A 16,929-nucleotide genomic window follows, 5' to 3' on the forward strand; every position below is an offset into this window, starting at 1 on the left:
TAGTGTAATACCTGTCCATTTAATTTGACGGTCAATAAATAAGTAGTACAGTATATATGCATGCGTTCTCTTTCTCTAGACTGAAATTTGTTCACTTAGCAAAAAAAATAAGAAAATCATGTTAAGTATGGAAATCTAGCTAGTCAGAGAAGTGAGGACAATGCGTGACTCATAGAAGAGCACGTTCATTTTATATATGCATCTTAATAATAGGCAATTCCAAGACGTTTATGTCCTGATCAAACGACTTATTTGCAGACTGAAAATCTTATCAATAAATGTTAAGACTAAGGTATAAAATTTTGTAGACGTTAGACGACACAGTCTAATATTTTATCTGACCCAAAGAAAATATATGCAGAATAGTTAAAATAGAGACCAAATTTACATAGTAGTATAGCAATCTAGCTACAAAAAAAAAAAAGGAATACTTGTGTTAATCGGCAAATCAACCTGATATTGATCATTCGCCACACACTCGGTCCATTTGTTTGTCCAGCTCTTCTGTGTCTCAACACATTTAATTCATTTCTTTGACTTGGTATTTCCATACTTAACATGAATTCTGAAATTTTCTTTAAAAAAGTACACCTCTGCTGAAAGTGCATGGACTAAAAGTTCAGTCCTCCAAAAATAGACAGCCACGAAATGCTATGTTCCATTCCTTTTTCGAATTAATTAAGTTACATGCATCGATATCGTAAAGATATTTTATAGTATTACTTAAATTTAACTAGTAATTGTAGATTATTTGTCCTTTTTATTAAGTTATCAATTAATGCGTTTAAATTATTATATTTATAATTACCTTATACGTGATATGATTTATAAGTATTTTTTTACACCTTCAATGTATAGAACGTAAAATCTAATTTTTAAGAGTTTAAGTTTTTATACATCGCTGGTATAAATAATCTTTTACACCATCGGGTCATCCAAAGAATATCTATAGGTAAGTTTCTTGAAATATGATATTTGAATTGTAAAATCTTTAAACTAGTGTAAGTTACTTAAACTAATTTTTGAAATTTGTTTTGGTAGAGTTGAGGAGGAGATTGGAAATTTCCAGCTAGTTTATTTTTTTCCCAGTTAGTGGGCGCTAATATATGGTGTCAGCATTTTGTCGTGCTAAAGTAACTATTCTATGCCACCTGTGCATAAACTCTTCATGTTCTAGTAAACATTCAATTAATCCTTCACTATAAATATGTGACCATCACTGCTATTAATTATCAACAAGATCAATTATTTACCTAGAGGGTAGCCTTTAGATTTTACTCCTCTATCTTCCTAGCTTTGAAAGGAGGAGAAGAAGAACAGATGGCCAGTGTCTCCCATAATCATCCTTTGATCTTCACCTTTGGCCTTTTGGGTAAAATTTCTAGCATATATATTTATGTGCCTTTTTACTCTTTTCAAGCAAGTTGGTTCTATTTTGTGTTATTTTACATTCTAGTTGGAGGAATATTATCTTAACTAACTATTACGAATAAAATTATTAACACCTCAAAAATAGAAAAACGAGAGTAATTAATGCCTTTCTATTGTGACAATGTTGCAGGTAACATAGTCTCCTTCATGGTGTTTATTGCCCCAGTGTAAGTTGTTTCTCCAGAATTAGACATAAGCTTTATTTTTTGGCCAGAAAAATATAGAGTTGGCTTATTAAAAACTCATATTTTGTAACATTTGATTTTGCAGACCAACATTTTATAGGATCGTTAAGAAGAAATCAGCAGAAGGGTTCCATTCATTACCATATGTTGTTGGATTATTTAGCGCAATGCTTTGGATTTACTATGCAATGGTTAAAACTAATTTAACCCTTCTCATCACCATCAACTCCTTTGGCTGCATTGCCGAGACTATTTACGTTGCTATTTATTTTACTTATGCCACAAGAAAAGCAAGGGTATATACAAATTCCATATGTTCATTTGTGTTTTTTTAAAATGGTTATATGATTTTATAAATTATGAAATTTGGAATTATGTTGCAGATGAAAACATTAGGACTTGTCCTAGTGTTGAATTTCGGTGCCTTTGGATTGATTCTTTTCCTCACTCAAATTTTATGCAAAGGACCAAAACGAGCTGAAGTTACTGGATGGATTTGCGTGGCCTTTTCTACTAGTGTATTTGTAGCACCTCTAAGCATTATGGTAACTAATTAAAGACCTTTACTAATAAAGTTTATCTCTTTGATTTGATTCTTTTATAGTTACGTTCATTCGGATAATTTAGGTCTTTAGTCCCTAACATTTATCTAACACCATTTAATTCTGTCAATTTTTTTTCTAAAATTGCAGGGACGGGTAATACGGACCAAAAGTGTGGAATTTATGCCATTTAACTTGTCATTAGCTCTTGCACTTAGTGCGGTAATGTGGTTTTTATATGGTTTGCTTTTGAGGGACGTCTATGTCGCGGTAATTATTATCGCTCCCTCCAACTTTCTAATAGTGCCCTGTGTTAAATACTAGTAGATAAAAGTGCAATGCCAAACTCTTGGTTAAACCTGTGTTTAACTACTGTACATCGCTAGTGTAAAAAAAAAAAAATCTACACTATCAATGTATTTAATATGTTATAATCAGATTCAAGATTAGTATTATATGAGTTACGATGATCCCAAGTTAATACTATTGGGTTAATGTGAGCCCATATTAAACCCTCTAAATCCTCCCTTGGTTATAACATGCAATGTCGCTTATTTTTTAATTTCCTAATTTCGTTAGGAACGGTCACATATGATTATTATTTAGATGACCCAATTATTTTAAAAGTCAATGTATATAAGTAGATTGGATTACATAATCTATGCCAATGTTAACATTCACCTTTATGAGGTATATGCCTATATCATGCGACTAATGTTTGGTTTCTTATCATCTGGCACATAATAAAAACACAGGTGCCAAACATAGCGGGAATGATACTTGGAGTGCTCCAAATGGTATTGTATGGAATATACAGAAACTGCAAAGCAAACGACGTTGTTGTAGAGAAGAAATTACCCACCGTTGTGAAGGTGGATCAAGAGCAGCCAACAAAAGTTAATTCTGAGGCTTATCCAGTTAATATTCCATCAATGGCCAGTGAAAATGGAGAGGCTAAAGATGGTAAAAATATTGAATATCCCCAAGTTAACTCTCAAGGGTAAGAGAATGCAATTGCAAGACAACAACATTGGAGGCCCTTTCTGCAAATGTTTTATTAGTTCTATTAAAAACTAGGCCTCAACTCTATATCTATGAGTTAATACTGTTGCAATTTTACGTATGTATTTTGGGATTTAGTGATCCATTTGCGAGTCTCTCTTTCTTCGGCTCCATCATCCCTCGCTCCATCATCCCTCTAGGAGTTAGACTTCCAAATTTATTTGGAATGCTCCCACCGATATCATGTATGGGTTCACACTTTACATAAATATTACATTATGTCGTATATTTATTAGTTGTTTATTCTGTTATTTCCAAATTCTCATGATTTTTCTTTTTTTTTAATTGCAAACAGTTAATTACTCTCTGGCACACCCCTTAAGAAATCTACTTACTCCTAGAAAGTAAGAAGTATTTTTACTAACATACCCTTAATTAAATAATAATATAGTCAAACCTCTCTATATTTGTCATTCGTTATAACAATTTTCCACTATAACGGCTTGATTTTCTCTGGAACCGATTTTTCATGTTATATTTTACTTCTCTATAGTAGCATTCTACCTATAACAGCAGTGACATTCATTATAGTGGTACACTCTTTGAAAAATTACCTTTCTATAATAGCTATACTCCAATATTGCGTAATAATATTCTGTAAGAAATATATTATATATAAATATAAAATATTAAAATATTTATGGTAATCATCATTAATGTCATGCACATAATAAATTTCAAGTATGAATATCTAAAAGGAAAAAAAAACTAAAAGGAAAAAAAATTATATTTCTCATAGTAATATGATTTAGTCTTGCAAAATTTTAAAATCAATTCAAGTGTTATATTATCACAATGAGACTGTAATCTATGAAATAACCTACAATTGTAAAATTCTTACATCAAGCTTGAAATATTTAAATTATCAAATAATCTTAAACGCATATATTTCTTAGATTTTAATTCTTTATCGGTATGGTACAACTCATTATGAATTTATTAGTCTTTTCAATTTTTAATTAATATATAAAAATCAGTTGAGATTTTTAATTTAAGTATTTTGTTTCTTAACATAAAAAGTATAGAAAAATAATTTTTTGTGTGCTTTTGGTTTTAACAGCTAAATGATATCTAAATATCAATTGCCAGCATACATACATAACAACACCTCACTATAGTAGCCATGAAATTTTAGGAACACCTCACTATATAATTTCTTGGTTACATAAACGTTCGCTTATCTAACTAGGGATGAAATTTTAATACCTTCTTGACAATTTTTTGGTACGAAGACTAATATAAATCGCCATAATATTTGTAGATTTGAAAACCTATGTACAAATTGACTAGTTTTTCTTTTAATATAATTTCTTGGTTACATAAACGTTCGCTTATCTAACTAGGGATGAATTAGGAAGAAAACAATTAATACCTTCTTGATTTTCTTACTTATTTTTTGGTGTAACATTGAGGACATTTTGGTGGGAAGCTAAATGATGAACACAAAATTCAAATTTTTTAAAATCAGAATAGAACTTTGGCTCCAATATTTTAAGTTGAAATTTGGCATGTTAAAGTTCTTATATCAGCTGAAATTTCATCGGCCAAAAGTTGGATTCACAATGTTAAATTTTGGGTTTCACATAAAATGAAAGTTTTGTCCTTTGGAAGATAGGAGTAGTAAGGAGGCAAAAGAAGTAGTAAGTATCTAATATGATTGTTGGATTCGATAAGTTTTTTTACATGAGGGTAATTTGGTAAACTTCACATTGTATTATTGGTTTCTTAATATGCCTGTTTTTAGTTAAGGTGACAACATTATGGGAGGGAGGAAGTACGTTTGTAACGTGTCTTTTCATACCCTTAAGCAAAAACAAGAAATATTGAGTCAAGGCACTTCAAAACAATTTTATTTGAGCTTTTAGACCCTGTCTTGTGAGTTGTAGCATAGCTACCAGACTTCATGAAAAATGGGGATTAGAATTACAATATTTTAGTGAGTACAACTCTACATTGTATCAATTACATATTGGGCACGTACTCTCAATCCTATCAAATATTTTCGACTCATTTATCTTAATATTCCTACCATTTCCTTTTTGTAGAAAGGAAAAAAGTAGAAAAAAGGAGGAACAAAAGAAGTTAAAAAAATCACTAAAGGTTCGTCAAGTGTTTACTCTTCCATGTAAAAGAAAAAGTACTATCTGATAAGCGCTCGGATGTACAATCTTCAGTCTCCCTATAATTATTTGAATTTGTGTCCTGTAAATTATATTTAGATTTATTCATCATAGACTAATAGAATACTCTTTGATGTTTGTAACACGTTTTTTCATTACATCCACTTAAACAGGAATTGGATTTGGTTATCCTTAATTCCTTATAGCACCTTTCAGGGGAGAAAACTGAAGTAATATATACTACTATAATTTATTAGATGAGAACTCAGCATTGAGAGAAAATTTTCTCAAGTTTACTTCTCAAATGACTTTAAAACGAAGAAGGAAAGTTGCCTTTCTTTCCTTGCCCAATATTTTATTGGACCCTATTCGTTCTTGTACAGGCAATTCGCAGGAATGTCCCTATTTTGGGGTGGTCTTTAATTTTTGTTCATTAAATTGATAGTCTTTAACATTTGCCCTTAAATAATACCATGAGGTTTGGGGTTGGTCTCGGCGCTCTCAAAAAAAAAAAAAAATGAATCGCAAGGCAGAATTTTATAAATCTGGCCTTGCAAATTCTGCCTTAAGGCCCAAATTCCTCCTCATGGCCAGATTTGCAAAATTTTGCAAATTTTGCATTGCGAATTTTTTTTTTTTTTTTTTTTTTTTGAGGTTCGAACCGCGCACAAAACGACCACCAATTTGAAGGCCAAAAATTAAAAAAAAAAAAAATGCACACTTAGAATTACGCAAGGCATTTTGGGGGTTTAATTTTATAAATCTGGCCATAAAACGCAAATTCTGTATTCATGAATACGGCCCAAAAATTCTTTTCATCGCCTCATGGCCATGTCAAATGTATTCAACTCGCAAAATTTTGCCATTGTATTCACTTTATTTTTTTTTTTTTACAAAAAATTTGTATTCATCTTGTTGCATACAAATTTTTTTTTAGTGAAACGTAAGTAATACACTAAAAATTGAATACAAAAAACATAGATACACTAAAAATCAACAAAAACGCTCAAAAAAGCGGGTTAAAATGAATACAATCTAAAAAATTTCTCTGATATTTTTACGGTGAGGTGAAGTTCGAAAACTTATAATTGACCACCAATCATTGAACTCAGGCCAAATAAACAATGAAGATAATTTTTTTTATAAATAAGACCACCCCAATATATATGAATTAATTGGTCAATCCGCGCAAAAAAAAGTTCTTGTACATCTTACTGGGTTACCATTTTGCAAAATGGGCTTTATACTGTAGAATGATCTGGCCTCCGTTTATTGCATTGGTATAGAAACGAATATTTTTTGCTAGCGGAAAAAGAATTTCAGAAAGAGGTCCTATCATAAAAATGAATAGCAGTCCTATTTAAAATATATTACAATTTTAGAAATTATTTTAATTTTAAAAATAAGTTAGTTTATTTTTTTTAAATTTATAAGGCAAACTCATCCAACCTCCTATTTAAAATATATTACAATTTTAGAAATTATTTTAATTTTAATTAGCTTTGGCAAACTTAACCTGCAACTGAAGTTGTTACTACTTCTTCTTGACCCTAAAATCTGAAGTGATTTCTGTTAAAGCCTAACTGTATACCCGAAGGTCTAAAGTTTAAGAAAGAGAAGTTCAAATTCAAACTTTCGGTTTTGAAATTAGGCTCCGTCAAAGCCTAAATTAAGACATTTGGTCTGAAGTTGAATTGCATTCAAATGTGAGGTCTGAAGTTAATCTTTGGTAAAGTGACTAAAGTCTGATTTGAAACTTTAGATTCACATTTGAAATTTCAGATACTTTTCCTATGGTTACTTTATAAATTTCAGCTATTCATTAAATAGGGATCCTAAAATTGCTACTATTTGTGAACTTTGCCAGGTTCCACAAGTGTTGTCTTCTTGATGGCCTACAAATATATTGGACCTCTTAAGTTCTGATGCATCTTATATATATACTAGACGCCGTATGCCCGTGCGCATTTTGGATTATAGTGTATCTATGTGTATGTAGTTGTGTTTGGATAGTGATAATATATATATATATATATATATATATATATATATATATATATATATATATATATATATATATATATATATATATATATACTATGCTCAAAACACGATTAATATAACATTTTAGTTTGTCTTCGTATCTAAAACTTTATTATATTAGTGTTTGCTATGAATACAAAGTCGGCAAAAATTTATTAATACTTTTTAAAAGAAAGACTTGTTTAAAAGGAAACTATTTTCCTCTCTTTGAGATAAAACAATAGTAATATTTAAGCATCGCTGATACTTTAAATTTTAATTCGATTAATTTAAAAGTGTAAAATACTTATTATTTTTTATCAAATTTTGATTTGGATAATTCTAATTCAAATTATTAAATTAATTTTATATGTTTAAAACGAAATAAAGTAGAAATTTGATTTTCTATTTAACCGAAGAAATACTATTTTTTTTATTTTTGGTAAATATTCTCGGTTTAACTCATTTTACTTGTCATGTTGTCTTTTGCATGGTTTTTTAAGGAAACGTCAATTAAAATTATAATTTGACTAATTTACCTTATTCATTATCTGATCTTCATTTGATATTATTTTTTCTTACGCCATTAATCTCTTTTCACATTTATTAGAGTAAGAATAAAAATGAAAAAGTAATTAAATTCTATCTTATTTTAAAATATAAATATTTTAAGTATATTTATTTTAGTAAACGTAACAAATAAATGACATGGCGGAATAGCAAATACAACAGTTCAATATCTAGATTAGATCTCAGGCTAATATTAAAACAAAAAAGTAAATTGTATAGTTTGGCTACTTAACGTTTTGAAGATAAGCAATAATATGGGGTCCATGTGTTTTGTTGTACAATAATTTCATTTGTTCCCACTAATGGGTTGATACGCATATGGTAATGAATCCATCATTATTGACTTAATGGGATACTTTAGAAATTACACGAATATTGTTTGATTTTTTAATATGGGATGCTTTTTTTTTTTTTTTTTTTTTGACATTATTAGTTTGACTTTTTATATATATATATATACTTTTTAATGATGTAAAAGCAGACATTTTAATTAAAGAAATATAATTTTTTTTTTGACATTAAAATTTCATAAGTAAATTTGTAATATATAAAAGCAAGACTTTCAATTCAATTTTTTAACATATATATATATATATATATATTTCGTACTTTTCATTATTCGTTCAAAACAATCATTAATATAACATAGAGTTTTAATCAAAGTTTATGATCAAACTCGTCGACTCCCTATTTACCAAAACTTTATTATATTTTAATGATGTATTTTATTCTCACCAATATTAGCAAGTTCAATCCTTTCTCTAGAATCATCTAAAAATTTATTACAATATTTATTACTTTTTAAAGAGAAGATTTTCTTCTTTGAATAATAATAAAACAATAAAGTAATATTTAAAACTATACCTAAAAATAATTTTAGGACTTTATAAGCACGTATGAGCTTTCAAAGATAAAAATATAATTAACCTTTGATTAACTTAAAGGTGTCAAAATACTTATTATTTTTTTATCAAATTTTGATTTGATAATTTGACTAATTCAAATTGTTAAATTAATTTTACATGTTTAAAACGAAACAAAGTAGAAATATTGATAAACACGATTAATATAACATAAATATTTTGAGATGAAAGTGTAAAAAATATCTAAGGAGCTAAAAAAACAATAATCCAAAACTTTATTATATTAGTGTTTGTCTACGAATACAAAAGTAAAAAAATTGCAGGGGAAAAGCAAGCAACAACCACGTGGCAAAAATTTATTAATACTTTTTAAACAACAAATGAAGCACTTGTTAGTAAAAACCCAACCAAATGGTTGAGATGTAATCAGGGAGACGACAAAACCCATTTTCATCTCTTTAATATATATATATATAAATATATATATATATATATTAAGTTGTAGTTGATACTTTCAATTTTAACTCAATAAATTTAAAGGAAGTAAAACAATATTTAAGATTATTTTTTTATCAAATTTTGATACTTATTATTTTTTATCAAATTTTGATAATTCTAATTCAAATTGTTAAATTAATTTTACATGTTTTTGAAAACAAAACAAAGTAGAAATTTTATTTTCTATTTAAAAGAAATACTTTTTAAAGAAAGACTACTATTTTCTTTTAATTTTTTAAGTAAATATTCTCAATTTTAACTCATTTTACTTATCATGTTATCTTTTGCATGGTTTTTTTTCTAAGGAAACTATTTTTTAATTTTTAGTATTCTCGTTTAGCAATTAGTCTTATGCATTTCTTTTTAAGACTAATTTTACCTTATTCATTATTTGATCTCCATTTGATATTATTTTTTTTTTTTACGACATTAATCTCTTTTCACATTTATTAGAGTAAGAATAAAAATGAAAAAGAATAAAAATGAAAAGTAATTAAATTCTATCTTATTTTAAAATATAAATATTTTAAGTATATTTATTTTAGTAAACATAACAAATAAATGACATGATGAAATAGCAAATACAACAGTTCAATAACTAGATTAGATCTCAAGCTAATATAAAAAAAGAAAGAAAATTGTGTGGTTTGACTACTTAACCTTTTGAAGAAAAGCAAATATGGGGTTCCATGTTTTTTTCTGATAATTTCATTTGCTCCCATTAATGAGTTGATACGCATGTGACAATGAATCCATCATTATTGACTTAATGGGATACTTTGAAAATTACATGAATATTGTTTGATTTTTTAATATGGGGTGCACTTTTTTTTTTGACATTATTTATTTTTTTAATATGGGGTGGAGATGATGGGTTCCAATTTTTTTTTAATTGCTTGGTGTTTAGTATGGGGCCCACCTTTTTTTTTTTTTTTTTTTTTTGGAACGGACGACGATCCACTTTTACTACCATTTCTATATAGTAGTAAAGTAATCTATATCTATATATAATATAAAGCTAGGTATAGATAAGGTGATGTGGCACCTCTCTATGGCCTAGAAACCTAATTATCTTTTTTCTCCTTTTTTTGAATTTTCTCTCATTTTAAAATCAATATACTATCTATTAAATAATTCAAAAGCCACTCTATTAATTAGCTTAATTACACCTCTTAATTATTTAATTGCACCTTTTCATCCACTTCTATCCGTTTGGTTTTTTCAACATTTCCTAATAAGTCATTTGTGACCGTTTTCCTTAATTCTTAATTAATAGAGCATAAAAGTTCTTCTACTATTTAAGTTAGAAAAAAGAAGGTTGCAAACAACCATTCAATTAAATTCTTCCAAATGATAGAGTAATAGTGTGTTCTTTTGTTCTTCCAACGAGGGAGTAATATTATTTATTTTTGTTTGATTATTTTGTTTTCCTACATTGTTGTTTTATTTCTAATATTAGATTGATTTGTTTTATCATACATCTTTATGTTTAATTTTTGTGCTATTGCGAATTTTAGATTGTTGTATTTTTTGTCTTCCCCTGCTTCGACAAAAGTCTAGGAACTATGATTCAATTAAATATGCTTTGGTTTCATCTACCCTTTATGAAATTAATGTTATGTACAAGATTTTTCTTTGTTCTTCTTCTATTTTGTCCGCTTTTAGGATGAAGACCTTAAAGGAGATTCCTTGAGTTTTCCCGTGATTCAAGCAGGAGTAAAATATTGTTGAAAGACTGGAAGAGACAAGGCAATTCTTAAGGTCCTTGATGTAATTATGTTATAATCTCAAAAAGTTACAAATGCAATTCCATAAGTTATTGTATTCTTTTTCGCCTTTATATAGATTCGTAGTAATTTTATGTCCAAAAGGAACATTGAAGAGGGATTTTATCTTTAACATATTCGGTTTCATAGCTTTTCTTTTCTTAATTATTCTCTATATATGTGAAGACAATAATTAATTGACTAATGAAGAAAAAAATGGAAGAAGGAAGACAAAAGGTGGAGTTGTAGAAATGGAAGGTTGTAAAATCTGCTTATTTCATTCATTATGGTATATCTATTTTAGTAGTTATATTCTTTTTTTCCAAAATCCTCGGTCACTCTTTGAAAAATTAAAATCATTTTATTTAGAATAAGTCCTTGTAATTTGATAGTACGTATATTTTTTTGAAATAATTTAATTATTCTGACATAGATGAGGAGTTTTAATCATATTTTAGGTTTAAGTGATTGTTCAATAAAATAGATGTTATTTATGATTTAATCTTCTAAAAATATCTAATTAAAATAAAAAAACCTTAAATTTTCAATTTTGTATATGTACAAGATTTTTCTTTGTTCTTCTTCTATTTTGTCCGCTTTTAGGATGAAGACCTTAAAGGAGCTTCCTTGAGTTTTCCCGTGATTCAAGCAGGAGTAAAATATTGTTGAAAGACTGGAAGATACAAGGCAATTCTTGAGGTTCTTGATGTAATTATGTTATAATCTCAAAAAGTTACAAGTGCAATTCCATAAGTTATATTCTTTTTCGCCTTTATATAGATTCGCAGTAATTTTATGTCCAAAAGGAACATTGAAGAGAGATTTTATCTTTAACATATTCGGTTTCATTGCTTTTCTTTTCTTAATTATTCTCTATATATGTGAAGACAATAATTAATTGACTAACGAAAAAAAAAAAATGGAAGAAGGAAGACAAAAGGTGGAGTTGTAGAAATGGAAGGCTGTAAAATCTTGCTTATTTCATTCATTGTGGTATATCTATTTTAGTAGTTATATTCTTTTTTCCAAAACCCTCGGTCACTCTTTGAAAAATTAAAATCATTTTATTTAGAATAAGTCCTTTTAATTTGATAGTATGTATATTTTTCTAAAATAATTTAATTATTCTGACATAGCTGAGGAGTTTTAATCATATTTTAGGTTTAAGTGTTGGTTCAATAAAATAGATGTTATTTATGATTTAATCTTCTAAAAATATCTAATTAAAATAAAAAATCTTAAATTTTCAATTTTATTTACAAAACTAATCCAAACAATTGTATTCTCAAAATTATTATAAACTAAAAGCACAAGACATCCAAAGTATTCCAAGGTGAAAACTGACGAGCATACTCTTGGGTGAGAGATATAAATGAATAATAAAAACTAAAATAATTTTGAGTGTGTAATTGTTTAAGAAGTATTTTGTGAGTATATACAATAAAACAATTGTAATAATATATTGAATTTACAGTGCTCCCCTCCACTTGCGCATAAACGAATTTGATATTTAGTGGAAAATGAGCATGTAGGGAATTAAGAAAGAAAATGAAAAAACAGAAATAAAAATAAAAGGAAAACGGACAAGACAAAATATATACGAGATTCTGAAAATTTTATTCAGTGAATTTCAGATTATATGTATTCAGTTTGGTTTTAGTTTTTCCTTTTCTTCTTCTTTTATTGTTGTTATTAGTAGTTTAGAATGAAACATAAAGAAAATCATAAAGCAAACGTTAAAATTTAAAATAAATTAACATTAAAACGTTAAATTGGATCTCATTTAGATGGGAAGTCAAAGCTTTTAAATAAACAAATGTCTATAAAATTTATATATACCTATACCTTTTCATTTATCTATTTTTTTTTAAAATCTGCTAATGCAAAATCCACTTCATCTAAGTCTACTTTTTTTTAAAAAAAATATATAATTTTTATTTAATATAAATTAAATTACTATTTATATGCATAAGAAATTTAATATATTCTATCTTGAGTAAATTTATAATGGTATCAATCATATCCATTATTTATTAATGTAAAATGGGGTGGACTGTAGAATGATCTGGTTTCGTGTATAACATTGATATGAAAACAAAAGTTTGTTAGCCGAAAAATTACTAATATTTAGAAAAAGGTCCTACCGGGAGTCGAACCCAGGTCGCTGGATTCAAAGTCCAGAGTGCTAACCACTACACCATAGAACCAGTGACGTCAACCTCCCATTTTAAGTTTATAGTTCTGTTTTACTACTGACCAAATCAGAAAATCAGAGATGTGCACATTGTGAAACACAATGATATCAAAGTGGAGCTAGGGGAAAACAGGATTGCTTGGAATCCATGAATGAATCCTTGCTTTTTTATATAAATAAACCAAAGAAAAAAGTTTGAGTTCTGTTGCACATTGCAAGTAATCAATTAATAAAAGAAATATATCATAATTATATTATCAAGATTATATGATTGTTCTGAAGGAGCAACTTCTAATCTTAACAAGTTATAGTTGCAGGCGCCCACCGTATCTTGCTTCCAACAATGCTGGGAACAATTTTACATGAATTCTTGCTGAATTAATTACGCATGCATGTTTGAACTGAATTTTAATTTCTCATATGCTCAATATTTCTCAAACAACTTTTATGTTCTCTCCAGATGGAGATATTTTCTACTATCATTCAGGTAGGAATGAAGTGATATATAATGCCGTCCAACTTTACCAGATTTAGTACATTCCATTGCTAAACTTATAATTTTCTAAACAAAAGCAACTTAAAACTTTCCAGATGTTGAAGAACTTTTTAAATTATGTGATTCTTAGTGTTTGCCAATTTTACAAATTGTATTCTAGTTTAATCTATCTGCTTAAAAGTAACTTGGACGATTTTCCACATGTCGAACAAAGAACTCAGTTATGTGATTCTTCAATAGGAAATCATTGTTACATTAAAAGGACTTCGTTATAGAACTTGATAATGAGAAAGTTTCTCCAAACAGCTAGTAGAATGCATTAAATTCCATATGATTGTGCACACACTTATATAATGGAAGTGCACTTTCAACACTACTGGTTTCTCCAACAAGATGGAAACTCCATTCAAATTAAAAAAGACTTTTGAAGTATATATCAACACTTTCTCAAGTGCTAAGTAGTAGTTAAAATTTGTTGCACAGCGACAGATCAAATTATCAAGTAATTATAACGCAGCATTATTGTTCCTCCTTAAATTTTTTTTTTTTTGGTTTCTCTCTTGATATCTGGTACACGCATTGAGGCCTGACTAAATCTAAATTTGCGTCGAGAAATCTCAAATTAGAGATTAAAACGCTCCCTAACAAATCCATACTTAGGGCTCGGACCCTTGTTGGTCATTTTTGTTCCTTTAATTAATTGGATAAATCAAGTGCGGATATGCACGAAGCTCTGTACTGAAAAGAAGAATGAATAAAATCTATAGCTGGTCGCATATTATCACTAAGAAAGTACATCATCAAAATATTGAGCACAATAGATTACACTATACACTGATAATTTGCCAAAGCAGCATATGAGTGATTAGCCTGGAGCTTGCTCATGAGGACTTCTTATCTTTAATTGCATATAAAATATTTACATAATCAAGTCACTTAAAACATAATTATATCAATTAATAATTTCGAACAAAATGAAAGTAACCTGTTTTAACATATTAAACTACCATGACAGAATAAATAATGCAACCTCTACAGACCATGACTACATGTACTAGTGTGTGTGAGATTCTAATTTGTTTTCTTGAGAGTTACTCACTGGCTTAAGTGTTGGATATTGGTTACGGGTCGCGGGTCGCCCATGTGGACTGACCCGGCCCGGTTTTTTATTCTGAAGTGATAAGATGAAAATTAACTTCCCTTGAGAAGTTACCAACACAGTAAAAAGTCCTTGAGAAGTTACCAACACAAAAAAGAAACGTGATAGTGGGATAAGATTATGGGAATGTGCTGGTGTTGGTTTCTTTCACTTTATCAACCGTAAAAATATAACCTCCTCTTCTATATATATGAAAAATACTCCAAAGATTCTCCATAGATACACAGAATAGAATAACACACAGTAAAGAAAAGAGAGAAGTGAAAGACATCTAGTTCGTGAAAAAGTACTATGTTTCCAAGTGAGACGAAGTCAGATTTAATTAGGGCAATTTTTGTGGTGATCTTGTGCAAAACTTCCGCTGCTAACAGGTACATCATCTTTGTTCTTGTTTCAAGATATGAAAACCTTCAATGGTATCAGAGCTACTGTTAATTGTTCACAGTCTGAGTATTTTTTTTTCTCTTGAAATATCTGCGTTGTTATTTTTTTTCTTCTTTCGATATAATAGAACGCTACAAAAGATTTGCTAAGAAAAGAATCATTGTTGCATTTTTTTTTTGCTAATCTATTACAAACAAAGAGAGAGAGAAAGAAACCGCTTTAAAATTGGTTCCCGTGTTTTTGTTTGTTTGTTTGGGTGTGAAAAAGAAAGTGTTGCTCTTCAATATATTGTGGTCTTTACTTTATAAATAAAGAGTGAAGTTGCAACACTTTATGGAAAAGGTGAGTGTTCAGAAAGTAAAATGTGTGGTTGTCATTGAATTACGTGTGGTTACTATTGAATTACTAAGGCCTATATGTCTATTGAGTATGACATGAACAGCAAAAAGGAAAAGAGAAGTACTTTATTGTACTCGTACTATTTGCAGAGACACACTTTAATAGTAATGTCTTTTTGACTTAGTGGCCCACTTGATTAATGTATTTCTTTATTGTGTAAAAAGATACAACAAGTTTTTTTTAAAAAGTCATGTCATATTCTCAATACACATTAGTGTATGGAGTTTTCTACAATTGAGAAACCACCCGGCATTAACGTGACATCAGGGGCAAAGAACTTGCCTAAATATAATAAAATTATTTTCTTTATTCGATGAAGTTGCTAAAGACTAGAATGGTTGCTGTTTTAGTATTTTTTTTTTAACCTCCTAATAGCCATGCCATTATATTGGTATATGATCCTTGACGTATTTTTTGTCTTCTACGAGTAATGTGGCATGTGTTGTCATATTGAATGGTATGTCCATTCTTATTGTTTCATTGTTCCCATTTCGACATGAGTGGACGAGGGGACAAGCTCGAAGTACTCCAAGTGGGAGTTCCCGAAATCGAGCAAGGAGACAATGTAGAAGAGTACGTCGTCGTGGGACACATTTCCGTGGACGTGAAGTCATAAGGAATAATGTTCCGAGGGCGACACAAAATCTACTAAGGGATCAAAGGGCTATACGAAGGGAAGGAGAGAAGAAATTCAAAGAGTTTAAAGCTTTTAAGATGTCTCCTAATACTTCAGTGCCTGAACATATTGAACTTTTTCGGTTGAAACGAGAAGAACTGGCTAATTTTATTGAAATCTCGGATTGGGAAGCTTTAGCAATTTTAGTAGATTCCCTCCGAGAGCCTTGGAGTGGTATTTTAGTTAATATTTATCACGATTTCTTTCCAAGTCAACCTTTTGAGGTGTATGTTCACGAACTTGAAGTGGAGTGGGAGATTATGAACTTGTAATTTGAATTGTGAATTTCTTTTTCAATATATGGTTATGTTGTTTAACTTTCTTTTATATCCCGTTTATTTATTTATTTTAAATGGGTTGAGATATAATTGAAAGTTATTAAATAAAATTCACGCTAAGATTTATTTTTTCCATTTTTGATTAAACATTTAGACTGTAGATGATGATCGGAAACTTTGTGACCTTTCGATTTTATACTAAATGTGAAGTCATTTATGGGAATTAATTGCTTGAGTGTGAATATCACATGCATAAATTTATTAAAGTAAGTATTGATGAATAA

General features: G+C 28.9%; 1 protein-coding gene and 1 non-coding gene across 2 annotated transcripts; one reads left to right on the forward strand and one right to left on the reverse strand.

The window, feature by feature from the left end:
• The first annotated feature begins 1,248 nt into the window (after positions 1-1,248).
• LOC132058248 (bidirectional sugar transporter N3-like) lies at positions 1,249-3,461 on the forward strand. Its single transcript, XM_059450800.1, has 6 exons — positions 1,249-1,372; positions 1,562-1,598; positions 1,702-1,912; positions 2,000-2,161; positions 2,309-2,428; positions 2,914-3,461. The coding sequence occupies exons 1-6, from the start codon at positions 1,321-1,323 to the stop codon at positions 3,160-3,162; spliced, it is 831 nt and encodes a 276-aa protein (XP_059306783.1). The 5' UTR covers positions 1,249-1,320; the 3' UTR covers positions 3,163-3,461.
• Positions 3,462-13,194: 9,733 nt separating this feature from the next.
• On the reverse strand, positions 13,195-13,266 carry TRNAQ-UUG (transfer RNA glutamine (anticodon UUG)). The gene has a single exon. It is a non-coding gene; the product is annotated as a tRNA-Gln (tRNA).
• Positions 13,267-16,929: the final 3,663 nt, after the last annotated feature.

This window comes from Lycium ferocissimum, chromosome 5 (assembly GCF_029784015.1).
Source record: "Lycium ferocissimum isolate CSIRO_LF1 chromosome 5, AGI_CSIRO_Lferr_CH_V1, whole genome shotgun sequence".
In the NCBI taxonomy this organism is placed as follows: domain Eukaryota; kingdom Viridiplantae; phylum Streptophyta; class Magnoliopsida; order Solanales; family Solanaceae; genus Lycium; species Lycium ferocissimum.

Excerpts from the sequence above, each read along its gene's own strand:
- LOC132058248 (XM_059450800.1), top strand. The coding sequence starts at position 1,321 with ATGGCCAGTGTCTCCCATAATCATCCTTTGATCTTCACCTTTGGCCTT. Across the intron at positions 1,373-1,561 it reads CTTCACCTTTGGCCTTTTGG|GTAACATAGTCTCCTTCATG; the intron begins GTAAAATTTCTA and ends ACAATGTTGCAG. Across the intron at positions 2,162-2,308 it reads TAGCACCTCTAAGCATTATG|GGACGGGTAATACGGACCAA; the intron begins GTAACTAATTAA and ends CTAAAATTGCAG.